General features: G+C 46.6%; 1 protein-coding gene across 1 annotated transcript; it reads left to right on the top strand.

The window, feature by feature from the left end:
- Positions 1–1316: 1316 nt before the first annotated feature.
- Positions 1317–19333, top strand: IL13RA1 (interleukin 13 receptor subunit alpha 1; the record flags this gene model as incomplete). Its single annotated transcript, XM_082488469.1, has 10 exons — positions 1317–1410; positions 4612–4769; positions 6905–7040; positions 9018–9138; positions 11410–11588; positions 11980–12125; positions 13396–13528; positions 13973–14069; positions 14645–14729; positions 16512–19333. 10 exons carry the CDS (start codon positions 1317–1319, stop codon positions 16629–16631), a joined length of 1269 nt encoding a protein of 422 aa, XP_082344595.1. The 3' UTR covers positions 16632–19333.
- Positions 19334–21640: the final 2307 nt, after the last annotated feature.

The following is a 21640-nucleotide window of genomic DNA, read 5'->3' as shown; positions in this document are numbered from 1 at the left end:
GGGCAGCTTAAACATCCCGCGGCCTGGAACTTTAAGCCACGATTTTTATTTGATTGTAATTGCAGGCCTTTGGGCACTTTCTAACAGCAATTAGGAAATTTGCTAAATCCTCTTCTTTTCCCAGAAATACAACAAACAAGCAGGCAGAAAAAAAAAAAGAAAAAAAAAAAATCAACATTAGCACAGGATATTCCCCGCCCTATCATTAAAAGATCCGCTTCCCTTTTTCTAAAACGAGTATCTAAAAAGCAGATAAACTCTTGCAAAACTCCTTGCAGAGCTGAGTGAGTACTGAAACGTTCTGTTGGCTTAGGAAGAAGTCATTTTCACTAATGAATTTTGGTTTGCCTTGAAACTTAGCCAAAAGTTTCCTCTCTGCCAGATCCGTATTATTTTTATAATACCTGTATTTGGGTGGCAACTAGGAGCAGGCTCGCCAGCTACCACGCGAAATGTAGTTCAGAAGAAAAAGCCTTATCCCGAATGTTTTCTTATCCTGAAACGTGTCAAAACATCGCTCGAGTGATATTCCCACTTCCGTGAAAATTCGGGAAAGCTGTGTCACACCCACAAAAGCGAGAGCAGAACTGCGAGCGACCACGGCTCGCGTTGGGAAGGGGCTAAAGCGGAGGGCGGTGGGAGAAGTTCGTAGAATCTGTAGGAAGCGGATCAGGGACAGAACGAGGGGGTTTAGGAACTTTAGAACTATAGAAAGGGCCTGGATTTGCAGGAGGGATTTTGGAAAGAGGGGTCCTGCCGGGGGGTGAATAACCGGGTTTAAGGCGAAGACAACTAGTCGGGGATGAGCTTTGGGGCCGGGAGGACATGGACATCTTGGGCACAGCTCGGTAGCAGCGGGAGCCGAGCGTCCATCTGGTTGTAAAAGGAGGATGATGAGTCCGAGTCCCCAGAGCAGATGCCGGCGGAGGAGGGGGGGGGGAGGGACGGGGGACAGCGGGCGGTCCCCGGCGGGGGTGTGCGGGCAGCGGGGCGGGGGGCCCCCGGGAAGCGTGTGCGTGGCGCGGGTGGCGGCCGGCGGAGACGGGCAGGAACAGTGGGCGACACATGGGGTGACACGAAGGGTGGCAGAGAGGGGGGTGATAAGGGAGGGAGGGAGGGAGGGAGGGCAGCGGGCCCGGGGGACGCGGCGGGGCCCGGCAGCCCGGCCCCGGGGCGGCGCTGCGCAGGTAGCGGGGCGGCCCCTCCGCCGGCTTCGGGTTACCTGGGCGGGCCGCGGCGCCGCGCTTCCCGTCCGGCCCGGCCCCCGCCGCGGCACGGGGCAGCCGGCGGCAGCGCTGGGACGGCCGGAGGGAGCCATGGATGCGGCCGCAGCCCCGCTGCCGCCCCTCCGCCGCCTCCTCCTCCTCCTCCTCCTCCCCCCCGTCGCCGTCTGCTGGGTGGTCGCGGCAGGTACGGAGCGGGCGAAAGGGGGGGGGAGCGGTACCGGGGGTCTCACCCCCCCGCGGCGTGGGTTGGGGGGAGGGGGGAGAGGCTCGGTGCGCCTACGGGAGCGTAATTTCAGCCAAATTGCTTTCGGTTTGCGGTTAGAAATGGCTCGGAGGGCGGCAGGCGGGTGCGGGAGCAGCGTCGGGCTCTCGCCGGGAGGGGGGGGACGGGGATGCTCCGACCCCCCCCCCCCCCCCCCCCCCCGACCCCCCCGGCTCGCTGCCGGTACGGCGGAGGCGGCGGGGGCCTTTCCAGGCCCTGCCGTCGGTCCCCGGGGGTCAAATAAACCCAAACAGGAGCCCACCGACCCCCGGTGCCCGTCCCTGGGGCGGGGGCGGGGGCGCGGGCGGGCGCCGGGGGGCGCGCAGGGACCGCCGCCCCCATCGCCCGCGCCGGGAACCGGCGTCTCCCGGCGGTTGGGGAGGACGAGCGTTTCCCGCAGGAAAGGTCCGTGTGTGCGTGTTTGCGTGTGGGGCTCGAAGCATTCGTGGCTCTGTCTTTGCTGATGTTCCCCAAAAATGCCATTGCCAACGTTGGAGAAGTGTTATTTTTGCAGTGGGCTGCGACCCCTTTCACAACCGCGAAATCAAACTTAAGAAAGTGCGGGAGGACAAAATACAAACGCGAAGTCTTTTTGCGATGCTCGACAGGACTTTTGTCACACTCGAAGTGTTTGTTGGTGTTTCCGCGTTACGGCTTTTTCTGAAATAAAACTTTTCCTACGCAGGATGGCCCCGGCTCATCTCTGCTGGTTACTGCTCCGCTTTGATTTCCTCGGAAGCATCGCCGCGGGTTTGTTTTTTAAGAGCGAAATAGGGTCTCGCCTACGTTTCGTAGTAGGTCTTTGAGCTGTTCTGCTAAATTGCTGCAGCTGTGAGATTTTAATAGCGAAAGTATTAGACTGTACCTATATTTTATACAACAAAACTATGAGAGTGGCCAAGCCTGTGAATAAAAGCAAGTCTTCAGCTGAACGCAACATTAAAGCACAGGCTTCAGAATTGTCTAGCTTAATCTAAAACCTACCACATTAAAACTCTTTATGCTAATTTATTGCTACAATTTATGGGTTTGTTTATGCATTTTGAATATTCCCTCTGCTTTCTTTGTGCAGTTAGAAATCTGCAAGCTTAAGCACAATTACTTCTAATCACACCTATTAAAAGGAAACGTGTAGAACTTCAGAGCGGCCATCAGGGATGACACTGTACATTTTTTTTAATGGCTTATGGCTTTTGTAGGTACTAAAAAGTTTGATCAGGAAAAGACAGAATGCTTGCAGCTGCGTAGTCTTGTTGAATAAATTATTTATTTTTTCTTTAAATGTGATCTAAAGGACTCACTATTGCAAACTTAAGGCCTTGATGCTGTTCCCATAAACCTGTCATAAATCTTTGTTAGTGGAACAGGTAATAGGCAAAGACGTTCTGGCTAGGTTCAGTTTTCTCAGAGGAGAGTGTATTTTTTGTAAGAACAAAAATTGCTCTTGTCTGCTCCCGAGGTCAGCTGTAAAACCGAACAAACAAACAAACATACAGAAATCCCCAAAGCTTCAAGTATGGAAAAAAAGCTAAGCGTATTCAGACTGGAACTGTAAATCCCAGTAATTATTCCCATTTTCTGTGCGAGCGTACGTTATCCGCACATACGCGCGGCTGATAATAATGCCTCGTATCCCCCATTGCCTCTCCTTTGACTGTGCAAAGGGCTGGGAAAGCTCCAGGAGTCTGATGAATTTCCTTCAAGCTTTGGCAGCTCTGGCTCTCAGGAGATGGAAGGTGATGGTGGCATGGACGCTGCGAGCAGAATTCGTCCTGAAATAAGTTGCTGTGCCATTCCACCTGCCCTCTTCCTCGCGCTAGCCGGAGGAAACGGGGCTGCCCCGTGTCCCGGATGGGAAAACCGATCTGGGTGGAATAATTCTACCCTTTCCCTACGCGCTCCCCCAGATGTTGGGGCGGGTTGAGCCGCGTTTCCTGGGATGAGCAACTTTCCTGGGATGAGCAAGACCTGCAGCGCTGGTTGATGTCAGTTTGAGGTGTTTGCGAAACTACCGCGTGAGAAGGGTACGTACTTGCCACAGCCAAACAGGTGGCGGTACCTCAGCGATGATACCTGTAGATACCCTCGAGAAGCAGTCTCACCTCCTCACAGCTCACAGCGGAGGAGCCCTTTAAAAAACAAACAAAAAATTCCATATTCTTAGGGAATTACCAATGGGTAATTTTTTCTAGCATTGGAGCCTGACCCATACTTTCATTTTTCCCGGCAGTTTTCTGTTTTCTGCCATATTTCCTTTCTTTGTTTTCTAATACGACCTTCGAGCTGTGGGACTGGGGATTGAGCGGGCTGTGACTCAGCGCGCAAGAGTAAGGGTCAGTGCACGAAGGGATTTATTCCAGCAACTATCTCTGAGTCACGGCTCTTCCTTGGCTTCTCCCTTGCTTTTGGGGAGGTGAAAAAAAAAAATGCACCGCCGAATTGCGCCAGCAGCAAATTACTGTTTGTCCCACACTGGTTTTGCTCACTGTGCCAGAGCGTAGCATTAAAAGTTTAATAGGTGAGTAATTGAAAAAGCATTGTGGTTTCTTTGTTGTTTTTTTAACATTCTCGGTTTTGCTTGGGTTGGGCTAAAGTGTGGCTGTAACATGCAGCTGTCGCTCGCAAGATGCAGTCGCGTGTCTTTTTAAGGTTGTCTCTCTGAAACTGCATTGGTGGATATTTTGGGGGTAGAATAAAATATTGATTGCTCTGCAAAACGTATCTGCTGGTTTTACTACAAATTCAGCACGCGTGATGCAAACTTGCAGCAGAAAAGACCTGAAAAACGAGACTCATCTTCCCTCCAGGAGCAGAAGTTTCATTACCACCTCCACTACACTGTTGCACACTGTGATTTCTTAAAAAATTACCTTTCAATGATTTTATTTTTTTTTCTTTTTGCGTGTGCGTTTCTTAAAATTATTTAAATGATTGATGGGCTAAGATAACAGGAATAGTAGAAACGATTTAGCGGGCAATCACTTATCTGACAGCAAACGCGAGCTGACAAAGTTGCGAAGCCGTTTGTGTTCTTTTCTGTTGGAGAGTTAAAAATCTATCGATATTACTGACGGTAAAATACGGACCAACAGGATTGTTCCACTGGTCACTTCTTTCTTTTAGGAGCGAAAGTTCTTCCACCTCCATCCAACCTGGACTACTCGTTTATCCAAATCTGCACCCTGAACTGGACGTGGAACCCTCCAGAGAACGTCAGCAGTAGCTGTGACCTGGAGTATTCCAGCGACATCGTGATCGATGAGGTCCCTCTGGGGAAAACGGTGAGCGCATCGCCTCTTTAAACTCCGCGACGCTCCAGTAAACGCCCGATTGCGATAAAACTGGCTGCGTGTAAGCTTATATACATATCTAAATACAGTTTTAATATAGCCTTTAATTCTTGTCGGGGGATGAAAACCTCAAGACTGAGTCATACCAGCGGGTGGGATCTTCCGATCGGAAAAATCTCTCTGTCGCTCTCTGATAATTGAGCCGCTACTGATAACGCAGAAGTACCGTAACGATAATCCCGTGAAAAGACTCGTTTCAGTCTTTGCTTCTGCAGCTTCCTACAAAAAATGACATACGTACAGGGCGGTCCACATCCCGGAGACTTACATGGGAATTTGCAGAGGCTGATCTCCTGCGCTGTGAGCTCGCGTCAAGGAAGAGGCGTACGCCTCTTGCTGGACCGTGGCGACGCTGTCATTGGGCAGCGCAGCGTCTTTTGGAGGTCATGCCGAGTCTTGCCATATTCCCGCGTTTACCCTGTCCCCGCGCCCACGGTTATTCCCGGGGGGGGTTGTGTTACGAAGACGACGCGGAATGCGTTTGTTCCCCGGAACAGAAACTGTAAAACTTCTTTGGTTTGGGCTTTTGTTTTTATTCCTGCGGTAGACGGTTTGCAGCCCAGATGTGATCCCCGGGGGTGCGTTAACAGCTGTTGGGTCAGGACCGAGCGCGGCATTGCCGCGGCACTGACGGGACTGTAGGACAAACATTTTTTTTACAATTTATCACCAGTAAGATAATACGCAATCAGGCCGTAATTCCAAACCGTCGGAATTTGAAGCCTTGAATACGTACCAACTGGGGGGGGGTCAGCGGCGCCGCTGTTTTGGATATGGTTAAAATCGATACGATGCCTCTTGAAACAGCCCTTTTTTCTTGAGCCCTGTTCGTTTTCTGGCCTGACGTTTCCGATGGCCTCTTCACGGTGGCTGCCGTCTCCTTTCTGACAGCTCCAGGATATCCTGGACTTGAAGCCAGGCTGCCGTTTGGCCAACGGCTGAGCTGATTTGATGGCTTAACGCTGCTAAAAGGGTGATGTTTCATTTTTTGACGCCCCCCTCCCCCTTCTCTGATGTTCTTCGTCAGACCTTTAGGTGAGCCGGTCAAACTTGCTAACTCAGCAGTAACCAACCTGTTTACCTCTTTGATAGGTTCATTAAGGGATTAACAAGCCGAAGGCGTGCTCGGTTAACGAGCTGAATGAGTTTGTGGAAGGGTCTAACAGATGTTAAGCTCAGGGGCAGCGAAGGAGCTGCGGGACAGCGGTTTCGGGTGACGGGATGACCCAGACAGCGCAGCATCTCGCCGCGTCTTTTTCGCGTTACAGCTGGTGCAACCTGGTCTGTTCATTGGCTGTTTGATTTCCTTGCCCTCTCATTAGTGCTAATTTTTATTTTATACATTTTTAATTTTTTTTTTTTTATACAGAAGCAGTTGCACCGTTCTTTGGTCATAACAAAGATATTTATTTTTTCTTTTGTCCTGTTTCCAGTTAAAAGGCATCCCCCCAGCCCAATAAAAGCAGCTCGAGAGAGCGTGTGAGAAGAGCCTTTTATCTCACACAAACACCCCCTCCCTTCGGAAAATGGAAGCTCGGGGACTGCTTGGGCCCGATGCGGTGTCACTGCATTTAATAACCGTTTGTGGATTTGTGGTGGTGATTTTATTTTTTTTTTTATTTTTTTTTTTTGTCCCCCTTTCCGTTCGTCGCACGCTCGTGCGTGCGCACAGCAAGGTGCGGATTAGGGCTGTAAACGCCCGTTTCTCTGGCTGCAGTGCAAACCTGCTGTGTGGCGTTATCCCCGAAGGCTCGCAGCAGGACCGTCCTCCCCCCACGGTACAGTTGTTCCTTAGTTTCTCTGTGGCCGTTGCTCCCGTCCGCAGCCCGCTGGAGTAAACGCGGTTTTCCTTTGGTGGGTCCCGATGAGGAAAAAGCAGCAGCTCAGTGATGCTGAGGCTTCCCGCGCTGCCAGACGCTCGTTTCGGTCGGCTTCGAGTTGCGGTCTTTTTTGGGGGCTCTAACCCATCCTTACATTAACAGTAATTCCCGCGTGTTTGGTGCACTATTGCCAAATGTTCCGGTTTTCTCTCCCCTCCTCCCGCCCCCTCCCCTCTCTAAACCCAGGAATGGAGTAAGAGCCGCTTCCGTGTGACGGATACGTTCCTGAATGAGGAAATGCGTTTCAAAGTGAGAAGTGAATGCAAGTGCGATAACGCCAGCGAGCCCAGCCGATGGGTGGAGGCCGCCCTCCTGCCAAAAGGTAACGCGCGCGGCGGCCGCAACCCCGGGGCGGACCTCCCTCCCTCCCTCCCTCCCTCCCTCCCTCCCTCCTCGCCCCGGATAACAAAATATCGCCGCCGTATATCAGGGAGAAACGCGGAGAGATAGCGCGGGCACGGGCTGGTTCGGTTGGTAGAGTTTAAAACGCGGCGATTGTACCGCATTTAAACGCGACCGGAGTCTTCTGACGCGCAAAAAACTTACGGGCGAGCTTGCGAAGTTTTAACTGCGCTTTCCAAGGCGGCGGCGCGATTCCATTCTCTCTGCCGTGGCCGTGGGATAAGAGGGAATTCGGGTTGGGTTCGGGCTGCCGGCTTCGTGGCTAATAGCTAAGCTGGTTTATTTTGTGTGGTTTTTTGGTTTTTTTTTTTTTTTTTTTCCTGTCTGAGCAATAGTCCTTAAAATAACCCCGCGTTTGTCTGTCGGAGGGGTGCATCTAGCAGCGAATTGGACAACTTGTTGAATAAAGAACCGACTGAACGAAATAATTATAGCAGGGCGCGCTCTTTTTCAGAGGAGGCGACTGGGGCGTCCAAAGCTGCGCGGAGCGAAATGAATAGAGGGGAAAAAATTTTTTTTCTTTCCTGCTGTGCAGGAATAAGGGGTCCGTAGGGAAACCGTTAGGAAGCAGACTTTGAGGAATAACGTGTTCTGCCGGATGCTGGCAGCTGGGAGGCACAGCGCGCGCGCAGAGGCTCTCGCCATGGGTGGTGAAAGTCTGTGTGACCCAATAGCGTGACTCGTTGGGGATGAAAACCGCACGTGGACGGGAGAAGCCGAGGCCCCGCCAGGCTTGCGTGCGTCTCTCAAAAGGGTCTTCTGGAAAACCAGGGAAGCAGGTCGTCAGGACAGCGCGCGCTGAACAGGTTGGGGCTTTTCGAAGTCCGCTTGCAGGCGAAACGTTTTTGAATGCTTCTTGGGATAGGAAAACCAGTTTCGTTTTCCTGTACTCTCAGACAGTTGCTGTTCCAGGGAGAACGCAAGCTCGGAAGTAGAAGGTAGCTTGGGTTTTGCTATCAATAAAAATCTGGACTGTTGGTACAGTTAACATGCGTTTGATTTTTAGTTCGTGGGGATGTCGCCACTTGTTACAAGGAAAAAATATCTAATGCGCTCTAATACGATAATACAGTATAGAGAACTTGTACCGTACAAAAATGCAAGACTGAATATGAATCGTAGAATCACGGAGTGATTTAGGTTGGAAGGGACCTTAAAGATCATCTCGTTCCAACCCCCCCTGCCCTGGGCAGGGACACCTCCCACCAGACTTATTACACGAAAGACTTACTCTGTAATTGCTCTGCCCGGGAAATACATTGACGTCTCTATTCACGATTGTGATGTATTTATGGATTTGAGGTTTCGATATGTTGAAGAAGTTGAATGTCGAGAGGTATATGAGCCTGAATTAAAAATTCATCTTAACCAGCGTTGCTTTTGTTCATATTTAATAAATACAGGTATTTCCATAGTCAGAATACCGAGAAACTAATGTTGTATCTGGAGAAGATAACAAATGCTGACTATTTTTAACACTGATGGCTGTAGTAACTGCAACAAAGCTTAAGTGCTATCCCAGTAATTGCCAGTTACTTTAAATCCTCTTTAAAGTATCTGTAGTTCAGTCGGAGGAAATATTTTCCTGACTCGACCCCTCGTCCTTAGCGTCGGGTAACTCCAAGGAGTAATTCAGACGTGGCGCCAACGGAGATTCGCTGTTGCCATCAGCTTGCGTTTAGAAGTAACTAGAAGAAGATTTCGGCTACTGCAAGCGATGAACAACTGGAATTCGTCGTTTGCTGTGCTGAGACAGGCAGTGCGGGCTGGGAGCTAACCCGTCTTTGCCTCCCAGCGCTTTCAGTTATGTAAAAGGGGATGTTTTACTGCTGGAATTTGGGGAGAAGGCTTTGCTGGCGAAATACACCTCAAGAGACCTTTCCAACTTGCCTTGCAGGTATTCCAGGTACTGCCGCTGTTGGTTTGAGCTGCGTTTGGCACAATTTGGAGTACATGGATTGTTCGTGGCGTCCCGGAGAGAATGCGAGCAGCGATACCAATTATACGTTGTTCTACTGGTTCGTATGAACTTTTTATTCCCGACTCTAAAGCGCTTTAGCGCTAATCTTTAGTTTTGCGTGACATGTTTTACTCGTCTGCTTTCTGTTGCTTTGAACGGTCTCGGGGCGCTGCGTACAAGTTAGCCTTGGGTCCTGTCCAACAGAAAGCTTGGCTGCTGGAGGGTCAAGAGGTGGTTGTTGCCGAGTCTTTTTTTGGGCAGTTGATAGAACCATTATGCGAAGCCCTGGCTGCTTCTGTAGCCCGTTTTAAAATAACCGCTATTGCTTCCTACTTTTTTCCGATGGTGGCTTCGGAGAGGGAAGACTTAAGAACTGAGCTAGACCGATATATTAATTGCTTTCTTTGCAGCCCGGCGAACGTGGGCCGTTTTAAGTCAGAATCACTCACTAATGTATGTGTCAGCTCTTAAATCATCGGCAAACGGTATGAGAGCACTAATGACGTTTAGCAGTAGCTTTGTTTGTATCTTCGAGGTCACAAATAACCGGTTCACCTTGAAAGTTATGGAGAAGGTCTTTTTATCATCATCCCTGCTTGCCAGCTGACTGCCATAAATAGCCTCTTCTTCCAAAGGAGCAGAGTTGTGGTGCGAGCGAGAACTTGGCAGCGAGATCCGCGCGCGCTGCTCTGTGCATACTCCTGCACGTCGGCGGGGCTTGTGAAACGCCACATTGCATTAGCTTCTGGTAGAAATATTGAAGTTGGCTTTCCGAAAGCCCCGCGTTGTAGTTTTAAATCAGCTTTCCGTCTTATCTGCTCTGACTGAATCAACTTTTTCCTCTTCCTCTCCGGTGGCAGTCTCGCGGGCGCACCGCTCCGACGGCGAAGAGCGGAAAACTCGCTGCTTTAGTTAAATGCAGGGAGGGCTGTTCTCTCTCTAAGTTGCTACTCCAAGAAGGTTGTTTGTTTTTGTTTTTTTATTATTACAAGAATAGTGCCAATGAGGCGTTGAAGATCTGAATTTCTGGGTACACGGATACTTACTGGAACAACGCTTTAGGTTAGAGCTATATATTTTCAACTTACCCCTTAGTTTTAGTGAAAAGTGTAGAGGCAGTGACAGCAAAGTGTTTTGATTCGTGCGGCTTAGAAAGAAAAAGACTTTTTTTTTTTTTTTTTAAGTTTTAAAGCTGAAAACTAAGGGAACACTTGACTTTTGGACTAAAGATACATTTTTCCGTAATGCAGGTGAGGCGGGGCTTTATGTTTGGTTCTAGTTTTTCAGGAATGAGCGAACAATTACCTGAAAAATTACAGTTCCATTTGATATTCTTCTTCATTGCTATCTAAAAACCTCCTCTTTTTTTCATCCAAAGTGAACGCGAACGTGAATCCAGTCAGGGCGCAGGGGTAGTGGCTGAAAGGCAGGTTTATGAGAGCAGGATGATGCATCGCAGGGCGCGAGCTGCCCTGGGCGCCCCCCCTCTTCCTCAGCCCCGGGGAGGGGGGGGGATAAAAAAGGGCTCTGGGCATGAAAACGGGACGCACGGTTTTGGCTTCTCCAGCCCCCATCCAGGGAGATGTGAAGTAGGGGAGTGTCGCTCTTATTGTGCTCCTAAACGAAGCTCTGATTTGCTCCGTATCATTTAAAAAAAAATGTAAAAAAAAAAAAAAAAAAAAAAAAAGTAAAAAAACATTTCCCAGTTTTCTACGGGGGAAAAGCTACTGATGTATTTTCATTGGAACTTGGAGAACTTGGAAAAGCAAGGAAGAAGGTTGTCATGGCTTCTCTGTTATTGGAAGTGAGCACTGACATTTTGGAAAGCAAATGCCGGTGACGATAGGTGAGACTCGACCGGCTCGAGCAGGAGCTGCGATACCTGAGGCGCTGCTGAAGGAGACCGATCAGCTCATCCTGTCACAGAAGCGAAATTCTTTTGACGAGAAGTGATCCAAATTAGCTTTCTTTATAAATACGTGGGTGGTTTGGGTTTTTTGTGTTTTTTTTTTTTTTTTTTCTTGAAATTCTTTTCCCATGTGGAAAATGTGAACCAAAGCTGAAAGCAGCTGTTGTCTTTGATGCCTGGGCATAAAGCAAACCTGCGCCTTTTTCTGCTACTTGGCGCTTTTTACCGAAATAATACTCTTTCTAAAGCTTGAGATAAGTGAGAAGCTTCTTACTTTGCTTAGCTTTACTTTTATGTATGCTATGGCACAGCTTTAATGCAAGATCGCTCTTGAGAATTTGTAACACAGGTTTAAAAACAAGCTTGCCTCTTGCTGTCCTGTTCTTTTGCGGTTTAGATAAATATATTTAATTCCTATAGGTTCGACGGTTTGAAAAACCATAAGAAGTGCAACAACTATTCTATGGACCGGGGAAGATGCATTTTCAATCTCAGCTTCCCCAAGGTCACCAATACGTACCCAGCTATAAGTATTTTGATTAGAGATGATTCTGAAGAAATTAGGCCTGTGTGCGCGAGTAAAAATCCGACCACCCTTGGTGAGTTTAACACCACGCTACAAAAAATGTAAAGAAAGGAGTTTGCTAGTATGTCGTCGTGTTGTGAGAAGCTTGCCACTCGTAAGCTGTGGATGGGACAACGTGGTTAGATGTTCTCTTCTTCTATTGGTCTTTGCTTTAGGAGTTGTATAGACGGGGTTTGGTTTTTGAGGGGTGGATGTTTGGGTTTGGTTTGCTTGTTTTTTATTTTCCACTGAATTTTACTCTTATTCTGTCGTTGCTCTTATTCTCTCTTTACTTTTTGGTGCTTTTTCCTCTTTCTGCTCCTAAGCTGGTATAAGTGTAAAATTCTGCGATGCAGGACTTCTAACCACTTTTGGAATCAGTGAAGTATAAAATTTTTAACTAATTCTTCCGTTTTGCATTTCAGTAAGACCTGCTACGCCAAGAAGACTTACGCTGTCAAAGATTAATGATGAGATATACGTAGAATGGAGTGGATCAGACACCTTTTCAGAAAATTGTTTATCTTATGAAGTTAAATATCACAACGGTGATACCACTCAGATAATTCAAGTAATTTTTCATTACTTAACTGATTTTTTTTTTTTCCCCTATGTATCTTTTATTATTCGTGTTGATATTCACAGTAACTCAAATATTTGCTGTTTAAGATGAAAAATTATATGCTGCCTGTGAACGGCGGGTCTGGTGCACTAGCTGGAAGCCTTGTGTGGACGTAAGATTATTCTCCCGTACGCTAATAGCGTCTACACAACACAATTCATACCGGTCTGCCGAATCCTTGCCATTGTGTGTTATTGCAAAGCAGTAACGTGTGAAAACAGTCTGATAAAGAAGTATATACTAAACTAAACAACGCTTATCAGGAAATACACTGCAGTGCATGTACCTGTTTGCTTCTGGGTGATACGGGACTTTGGTCCGGTGGTGTCGGGTTTTCCTGCTGTTGGCCGGCGCTCGGTCAGATGATTGCCTTGTTATTGAACGGCACGATTTGATTGCCGTAAAGCAAAATGAGTGGCTGTTGCACACAAGAACGCGGAATGTTATACAGAAAAGCAAGGGGATGAAGAGACTGAGGATGCGGGGGAAGAAAAAGGCGTGCCGTCTCAGATGCGCCGATTTTAATGTACGTACAAAAAGCATTGACTTCGATGTCTGGATGTACTCACGCCTGCATCTGCATAGCCAAACCGGCCGCACCGTTTGATCAGAACGGTAAACAGTGTGGTAAATTTAAGAGCGAGGTGGCACTCTTCTCCTGTGGAGAAGCTGTTTGTCCTACCTCAGATTTAGCAAACTGGAATAATATCAACATACCCAGAAAACCGGCGTTTTGGATCAAGAATAAGCGAGGTTTGATCCCAGCTAGTGTGCTCGCGGGCCTCTGTGGAGGCATCACAGAAGACTTTTGCGCGGTCAAAGTTGGACCGGCGTTGCTGCCCTGACAGAGGGGGGAAGGCAGCGTAAATCACAGTTGTTACTCGAAAAAAAAAAAGAAAAGGCACTGTTCCGGACATGGAGTGTGGGTTTAATCATTGATGCCGAACGCTGCACGATAGATGTAGCAGTGAATAAGATGATTAAATCTTAACTTTGGAATCTCTATTTAGGCAGCCTTCGCTGGTTAAATGCTACCACGTCCTATTCTCGTGAAGTTTAGTCTTCACAAAAAGATCTTCCGTCCAAACGTTCAGAATATATTAACCGTTCAGAATATATTAACCGCACAATGAAAACGTGCTCGTAAATGACTGAGAACGCGCTGGGAACTGAACAACGCGCTGGGAACTGAACAAATTACCTTTTCTTTTCACTTTAGGTTGAAAATAATTATACGTCGATTCCTAGCGTTGATCCTAATCGCAAGTACACCTTCCGAGTGAGAGCGAAACCGAAGCCCGAGTGTTACAGCAGCAAGCTCTCCAGCGACTGGAGCGAAGAGAAGAGCATTGGTGAGAACAATCGTGCCTGCGATTTCTTGCGCTTTATTCTTCATCCGTAAGACCCTCTGTCTGCTAAGTAAATGGGAGTTGAAGATTCTCTTCCTATGTCATCTTAGGCGAAAAGAGGGCAGGAGAGTTCTAGTCCTTCAGCGGTGCCATCAATTACCGTAGTGTACGGCCGTACACGTCGATGGGGTTACTGCTGGTGTAGCTGTGCAATAACCCCTTCCCAGGGCCGTCAGTTTTTCAGCCCTGAGCCTTGCTGGTGGTCATTTTCTTGCCAAACGTATCTACCTTATAATATCGTGCTTTGGAAAGTGACCCTCCAGAAGTGCTAGTGTATTTGAAAAACATCCCGTCTCTGAACGAATTAGAGAGTTAATCAATTCGTTGTCGTTATTCCTAAAAAGCCTCGCAAAACATCCCTAAGTGTCTACAATTTTTCTTTTCCAGGTGAGAAAACGGACTCTACGTTCTATCTTGTTTTAATAGTCACCATTCCATTAATAGTAGCGGTATCTACGATAATTCTACTAGTTTATCTAAAAAGGTAAATAACGATCTCCCTTTATTTACAATCCACTAGTTCCGATTGGTCTTTGATTCGCGTTACAATTTGTGTCTCTTCCAGGTAACCGTCTGTGATGGGGCTGTTTCATCCCGAACACGCACTGCGTAACAAAACCAGCAGCACCATTGTGCCTCAGTCGTTAGAATTGGGTTTATAGACCTCATACGCACTCTTGGCCACACTTGGGTGACATTGCCTATGTGTGCTTACTCATTCTCCTTGCAGGGCTATTGCATCCCTTCTCTTTAGGCAATGAAGTCCAAATTCAAAATTAAGCTTATATTTGACCAGGTTTTTAAAAAAGCCTCCTTTTGCTGCTGTCTCTGTCACCGGGGAAAGTTACTTAGAACCTGTCTGTGTGAATAGTCCCATTTCCTTTTCGTTTGGGGTGTAAAAATGAGAATTGGGCTACAGCTGCAGAGAACGAAAGCTGGCCAGTGATGTCAAAGCTGACTCCGCAAGTTTTCTTGACCGCACCCAAGCATGGCATTGAAATGGTGATTTTTATATGAATACATCTTTCGTCTAAAGCTTTTCTTTTTAATTTTCTGAAGGCTGAAGATACTAATTCTTCCGCCAATTCCAGACCCTAGAGAAATTCTGAAGCGCATGTTTGGAGAGCAGAATGAGGATTCCCAGGTTAGTAAGAAGCTGTTGGGCCAATGAATCTATTGGACCGGAATCTATAGGCTTCCGATTTTCTTTTTCCTAATACCTATGTCTATCTTAAAACTAAAAGCTAACTGTATATAAGTAAGTATATCGTATGAAGATTAAGTATTTCCAATAGTAAGAGTTGTTCAGAAACAATTACCCAAAACTGAGAGGGACTTCCCCCCCTCCCCCCTCAATTTGCATATACTTTTCTCAATGCATTAGTAGAATTGCATTATTCTGTTATTTCCCACACTGCTAGTCCCTTAAATGTGTTTTGGGTTGGTTTGGGGGTTGGGTTTGTTGGGTTTTGTTGAGGCTTTTTTTCGTAGAATCATAGGATTGTCTAGGTTGGAAGAGACCCTTGGGATCATCGAGTCCAACCATCTACCCTACTCTACAAAGTTCTCCCCTACACCATATCCCCCAAACACCACATCTAAACGTCTCTTAAACACATCCAGGGATGGTGACTCAACCACCTCCCTGGGCAGTCTATTCCAATGCCCGACCACCCTTTCTGTGAAAAATTCTTTCCTAATGTTCAGTCTAAATCTACCCTGTTGGAGCTTGAAGCCATTTTGGGTTGGTTTGGTTTGGGTCGGGTTTTTTGCAACTCCATTAAACTACTTCTCCTGACCTTTAGGTCTTTCTCTGCTTGTTGCTCATATTTATGATGCTGAATAAAGCTATTCACATTTGTCTTCCAGAAACTCATATTTGTTCCTCTGTCACATTTATCACAGACAGCGAGCTATGAAGGAAATCAGGACACTTTGGTTGATGAAAGACTTGCTATGGGCCCTTATTTCAGGAAAAATAAACATAATACTGATTATGGAAACTCTTCTTTCTAAACAAATCTAACTGAGTAGCTCTTTGTAAAAATCCGAAGGGAAGTACGCTGACAAGCCCTAGTTCAAATCTCGACCTGAGGCAATGGATGTTGTTCTCTGAACACAGTCCTTGTATGGAAGGGACCTTCTGACTCACTGTGGCATCTCAAAATTGATGCCACCTGTGAAGTGTTTGTAGAGGGCGATGACTATCGGGGTGCCTGGTGCTGCTTGCATGCTGGATGTTCTCAATTGAACAGGAGTTGCAGGAAACTTTTCAAAAAGAAGTCTCCTTTTGTGGCCTCCCAATCGCAAAAGGAGTCCGAGTCCAAAATCCGGTATTCCCTTTTTCCACAGGGGTATTCTGACTTCACCTAATAATAAATCAGAACCATGCGGAAAACATGGATCTGGCCTCCTAGTTTACTACCTTTTGCATAAATATTTCAGCATTTATTGGTCACTGTGGGACTAAGATGGGACTCTTGGCCGTGAGGATCTTGAGTATGGTAGCTGTTACGCTTTGTCGCGCTTTGACCTGTGCTTTGTTTCTGCCCCAAGTGACGCTTTGTTCTCGCCTCTGAGTATTACTTTGATCTTCTCTACGCGCTCAGGGTCTCGGTGAAAACTCTACTAAGCGTGTGTATCCTCACTTCTCCATCCTCCTGCCTGAGCGTCCCCCATTCGCTGTAGTTGGAAGCACTCTTATGACGGGGACCAACCTTCAGTCCTTCCTTGTCTCCAGAGAGGATTACTCTTCTGTCAGCCAGGCCTAACCCTGTCCCTAATAAGCACAACTTATTGCCCAGCTACCTTGGCTTTTTCACCATAATCTAGGCTATACGTTGTGAAACGGGTCTGTCCTATCGGGCTGAAAAAACAGCGCTCGCCATGAAGCAGCACTGTTAAAAATGTCGTTCTTCTCTTTCAGAGCTGTGCGAAGGATGATTCTGCGAATGCTTACGACAGGTTAATTAAAGAAGAAGAAATTCATTCTTTAATTTTAACAGAAACGCCAGAGTACGCTAATTCCGAAACAGAAAACCGATAAACTCTGTTTTCCCAGTGAAAGAGGAGGAGACTGTGATTCCTGCTCCCGTACAATGCAGATGTGAAGAAGCCTGCCAGACATCCACCGACTTTTGCCTTCCCGCGTCTCTTCTGAGCCTTACTTCTGTGATGCTCAGGCGACACACGGCTAGCAGTGGCCATTCCTCCCTCTCTGCTCGGAATACTCATCTCGGATCACTCGAGAGGAGCGTGTACATCCCTTCCCTCCGCCTGCACCGCAGCATCTCTCGTTCTGGCTCCAGCCAGCTCTGCCCTATTACTTGTCCTTTGCACTTGTGTTTGTGCCTCGCATTAGACTGCAGATGGTGGGGTTTTTGGGGTTTTTTTTGGAGCGAGCACTGTGACTTCTCTGAAGCGTTGGGCTCGATTTTGCAGCGGGCGAGATGAGGTTTGTTTCCGGTAGATGGCTCGTCATTGCCACGACGTGGAACCGCTGGCGGAGCTTGGACCGTTTGTGGATGGCGTGTTCCGCGTGCTCCGGGGCAGGGCGCCTTCCAGAGGGCATGGATGGACTCGCCTTCTTACGCTACCGCTTGATGTGCGTCTGCTGTGGCCTGGTCAAACCCCATAAAAGAGGGTTGGGGTTTTTTTTCTTTAAAAACATGTATGAAAGGCCGCTCTGCTTTCCAGCTGGTATTCAGACTATTTTCAGACTATTCATAGAAAAGGCGTAGTTTTTTATCCTTTCAAGTGCCTGTCCTCAGATGCCTTGCCTTCGTGGACTTCATGGGTTTATTATACTTTGTTTAAAAAGATAAATAGATTTTTTTTTTCTTTTTTTTACCTGTATTGTGCAGCGGCAGATAACTGTATTGAGTCTTACCGGACTGTGATTCAACTTTGGCCATATTGGCCTGAAAACACCTTGATTTTTGGAAGCTGAGTCATCCTGAATCTGTCCAGCGAAGTTACCAGGATGGACGCGTGAGTCTGAGGAGCTGTGGTCAAATTGATTAGCGAGCGCTCAGCCACTGCAGCCGAATTAATTCAGAGACCCATCCGTAAGGATGCTGAGCCTGATGGATTTGGGGGAAGAGGGGATGACAACCTTGGCCTGCTTTCTAAGGGATAAGCTTTATTCTTTCTATAGTGATAAGGCTGTGATTTGAGCTTCCCCTCTAGGAGCTTACCAATTTAAAGCAAGGTGCTGATTTGAGTTTTCTTTAAAATTTACTTTTTTTTTTTTTTTTTTTTTTTGTAAGTTGTGAATTGATTTGTTCGGGTTTGGATGGTTTTGTTTTCAGGTTGCTTTACCCAGCAAAGCTCAACAGACGTTTTCCAGCACAACTGTGACATTGCTCCGCTCTGAATTCTGCGCTGCAAGGGTGTAAACCGCAGCACCTTAGTTGGGCTGGAGGCAGAAAGTAATGTAATGGGGAGAAAGAAATCCGTGCAAGCTGGTTATGCTTAGCGTTCAGGAATTTCTCGCTCCTCCCAGGGAAGTGCAGACACGTTAATCGTTGATAGAGTCAGCCTTAGCAGACCGGGAGGAGATCTCCTCAGCGGTTTGCTGGAGGCAAACCGGGTAGCCACTTACCTTGTTAAAGTTCAGCCCTGTCCACAAACTCCGTTCAGTCAAAAATCTCAAATGAAATGCTACCTTTTGAGAACGTACTGTTCTGCAAGGAGGAGAACTAAGGGAGCCTGCTTTTTAGCTACAAATTCACATCCTTTACCCTCTTACGTATTCCCTCCCTCTCAATAGATCCAATTCTTGCCCCAGTCCCCACTGAGCCTTTCAAACACACAGTTTCTGCCACATCTCTTACCTACCTCGTTACTGGTGGTAGAAAGGGAAGGAGAAATGTAGCAGAACCAGCAGACCCCCTATCAGCTTAAACCTTTCACTTAGAATCAGGCTGAGAAAAAAAAAAAAAAAAAAAAAAGACATTATAAAAATTGGTTAATGAGACAAAATGAGAACAAAGCCTCAGGGATTTCAGTGAGATAAAACAAAGCTCAGGTTATACAAAGTCAGCTAGCAGCACTGTCTGATATTCCAGAGGTAAAGGAATAGCGTGGGGGGAAGGGTAATTAAATCCCTGTGCCAACTTCGGTCCCTCTCCCCTGCAACATTTATGTCGTTATAGCGATTTAAATATTTCTCAAATCTACCTCATCTAGAACATTGCTCTTCACCACTAGACAAACAGAAATGGGTGATTTCAGGATAAGTAAGCGTAACAGTGCAGTATAAAGGGGTTTTGGCTTTCAGTATAGCAATCGAGGAAGATGATCCTTGGTACTTTACCCTAAATTCTTTTGACTTTTGTTTCGGTGTGAAACCAAAGCTTATTTGTTTGAAAACCAAACAAAACAAAACCCAAATGCATAAAACCAAAGGAGTGGAAAAAACAGACAGAAGGTGTTAGGACAAAAGAAGACTTGAATGCAGAGGATGGTTTAGATGGCTGTATAGAAATGGTTTGGGTAGTTCTTTGTTTCGCAAATAATAGTAATTGACACACTTCCTAATGGATGGATTCACTGAGCCTGTGTTTTGGCATGTAAAGTAAGTGTCCGAGTATATTTTTGTCATTAAGTGTCTTGTTCATGGTTAGGGGGTTTTCAGCTTGAAACTTTCCAAGTTTTGCTCTCATTTGTTTGTTCTTCGTTGCAGTTACTTGATCTGTAAGTTTGTTTAAAGAATGAATAAATACGTTTGAATGTTTTTCAATATAATTGGGTGGCATTTCGTTCTTGGGTTGAGAAGATGAACTGAGACAGACGAGACGGCAGTGGCTTAATGAGAAACCGTGTTTGAGGCGTGCAGAACCCCGAGCAGAAAAACCGAGCGTTGCTTTGCCCTCTTCCCTTTCACAAGTGAACTCAGCCCAGGCGACGGGTGGGGAATGCTACATGGGTTTTTTTTTTTTCCTAATGCTGTAGAGAGTTAATAAATTCTCTAACCGGTGTTTGACTGAGGTGCCTTATCAAACGTAGCTCCGGTATTTTATGTCTTTGTTAGCTGCTGAAGTCATTGAAAATGCCAGATTGCCGAAAGGATGAAAGCCATTACCTGGTTGCTTAGACTCAAATGTCTTCAAGTGCCAAATAAACACATTAGCAGTGGCTTCATTGAGAGATTTCGGGGAAAGCCTACTTTGTTCCCTTCGGGTCAGTGAGCAGATCATTCACAATTAAGGAATAAACCGTGAAGTTAAAACGCAAGCCTATTCGGATTTTTCTTTTCCAGTTCTGCAGTTTTTGTAGCAATGATGATTTTAATCACACCCATAAGTGACTTTTTCCGATTTTAATACATTATGTTAAATAATTTAAGTTGTCTGCGTTTGGCATGCTAGAAAAATTAAACACTTTATTTCTTTTTTTCTTTTTTTTGGTGAATTTTAATTTATTTCAATTAAGGAATGCCATGACATAGCTGGATAGCTTTAACGGAGTCGCTAGATGAACACACCGTATTGTAAGCCGATGCTCGCTAGGTAGAACTGTTCACAGATTGGGTATTTCCGTTCACTGGAAAGTATGCAATAAACTTAGTTCTGAATTGGAACTTCAAATATTCAGAATTTCCCCTGAAATGGAAATGTTAATTTTTTTTTTTTTCATTAAAAAAAAATAAAAAGAAGAAACTTTCAGTTTTGGAGGGTTTTCCCCTCACCCAAGCGCGAGTGGGAGGTAGGTGAGTGGAAACCCGGCTATGGTCAGGGCGCTGCAGAAACCACCTTCTCGCCGTGGTGGGGCAGCGGCTGAGCCCTTCGGGTCCAGGAATGGGCAGGGTGGGGCTGGAGGAGCAGACCTGCCCGGGTTATCGGAGGCGCGTCAAGATGATTTCCCCAATATTTCAGTTTTACTCAACAGTCGCACAAAACCTTTCATGGGAGCAAGCGCCGTGGGTTGCGTTGCCGCCTGTAGAAATGTGGCTTCTAGATAGCGCTTAAAATCCAAATGCAAAACCAGATTAAAATCTCTCTGTTTGGATGAGCTTCCTGCCAGCGCTGTTGAATCACGGTGAAAGCAGGAGACTCGCGATCGCCGTGATGTAACCGAATCCACGCCATCACCACAGCAAAGCAGTACGGCTTTGGGTGGGAGGCACGGGAGAGAGACAAACTTGCTTTCAGGTCCGGAAACTCTACCTCAGGTTTGTAGCACGTAAGAGCCTGAAAGCTTGTTGATGACTTTTGGGGTTGGTTTTTTTTGGTTTTTGGGTTTTGTTTTTTTTTTTTTTTTCTTGCTTCTTTCTCCAACTATGTTGGTTAGGTTAATGAAATCCTTTCTCTTTGCTTGTAAACCTCGTGTTGTTTATCGCTGAAGTATCCCTTCTACAGCTGTGCCCCGATTGTTGCCAAGTAGTCTTCTGAAGGTAATAACTCAGCGGGGAAAGACGATCGCTGCTGTCACCGCAAAGCTGTAAAGCAGCCAGTGTATTCTAGTAACACTCTGCTCCTTGTTTTCCTTTTGCCAAAAAGTACTGCAATTATTTTGATGACTCTTGCACAAAGCATCTCTGAAGAGATGCTTTCCAGTTAACCAGTACTTCCAGTAATCATACTCTTAGCTTATTACATTGAAGCTTTCCTCTATTTAAGTTGGCTCAGACTGCTAGGACGGACTTGGCTAAGAGCAGGAGGAGATTGAAGGCCGAGTGGGAAAGAGGTTTTGTTAAGCCCAGACGCTGTCACTTCTTGGAAGCTGGGCAAAATTTACTAAGCTAGATCAAAAGTTAGGAGCAGCTTGAACCGGGAGATAACCGAATGTTTTGCTTTAAAAGTAGAGTTGGCCGGACATCTTCTGTGCTAAAAAAAAAACAAAAAAAAAAAAACAAATCCAAACAACCCAATATGTGCTTCATGCCGGGAACAAAGGGGTGTGTGCAGTGGGCGTCCTTTCCTGGAGATCTAACGAAAGATCGATTAGATTCCCCGCTATCGGCAACTGCTGTCTCAGAGCCCTCGGCAGGTGTACAGCCTAATTCGGAAAAGCCTGAAATGCCAGAAACCGGGCGCGTTTGAGGCACTTAGC

Source organism: Vanellus vanellus (genome assembly GCF_965231255.1).
Source record: "Vanellus vanellus genome assembly, chromosome: 10".
In the NCBI taxonomy this organism is placed as follows: Eukaryota; Metazoa; Chordata; class Aves; order Charadriiformes; family Charadriidae; genus Vanellus; species Vanellus vanellus.
This window is presented reverse-complemented; position numbering and strand designations above follow the sequence as displayed.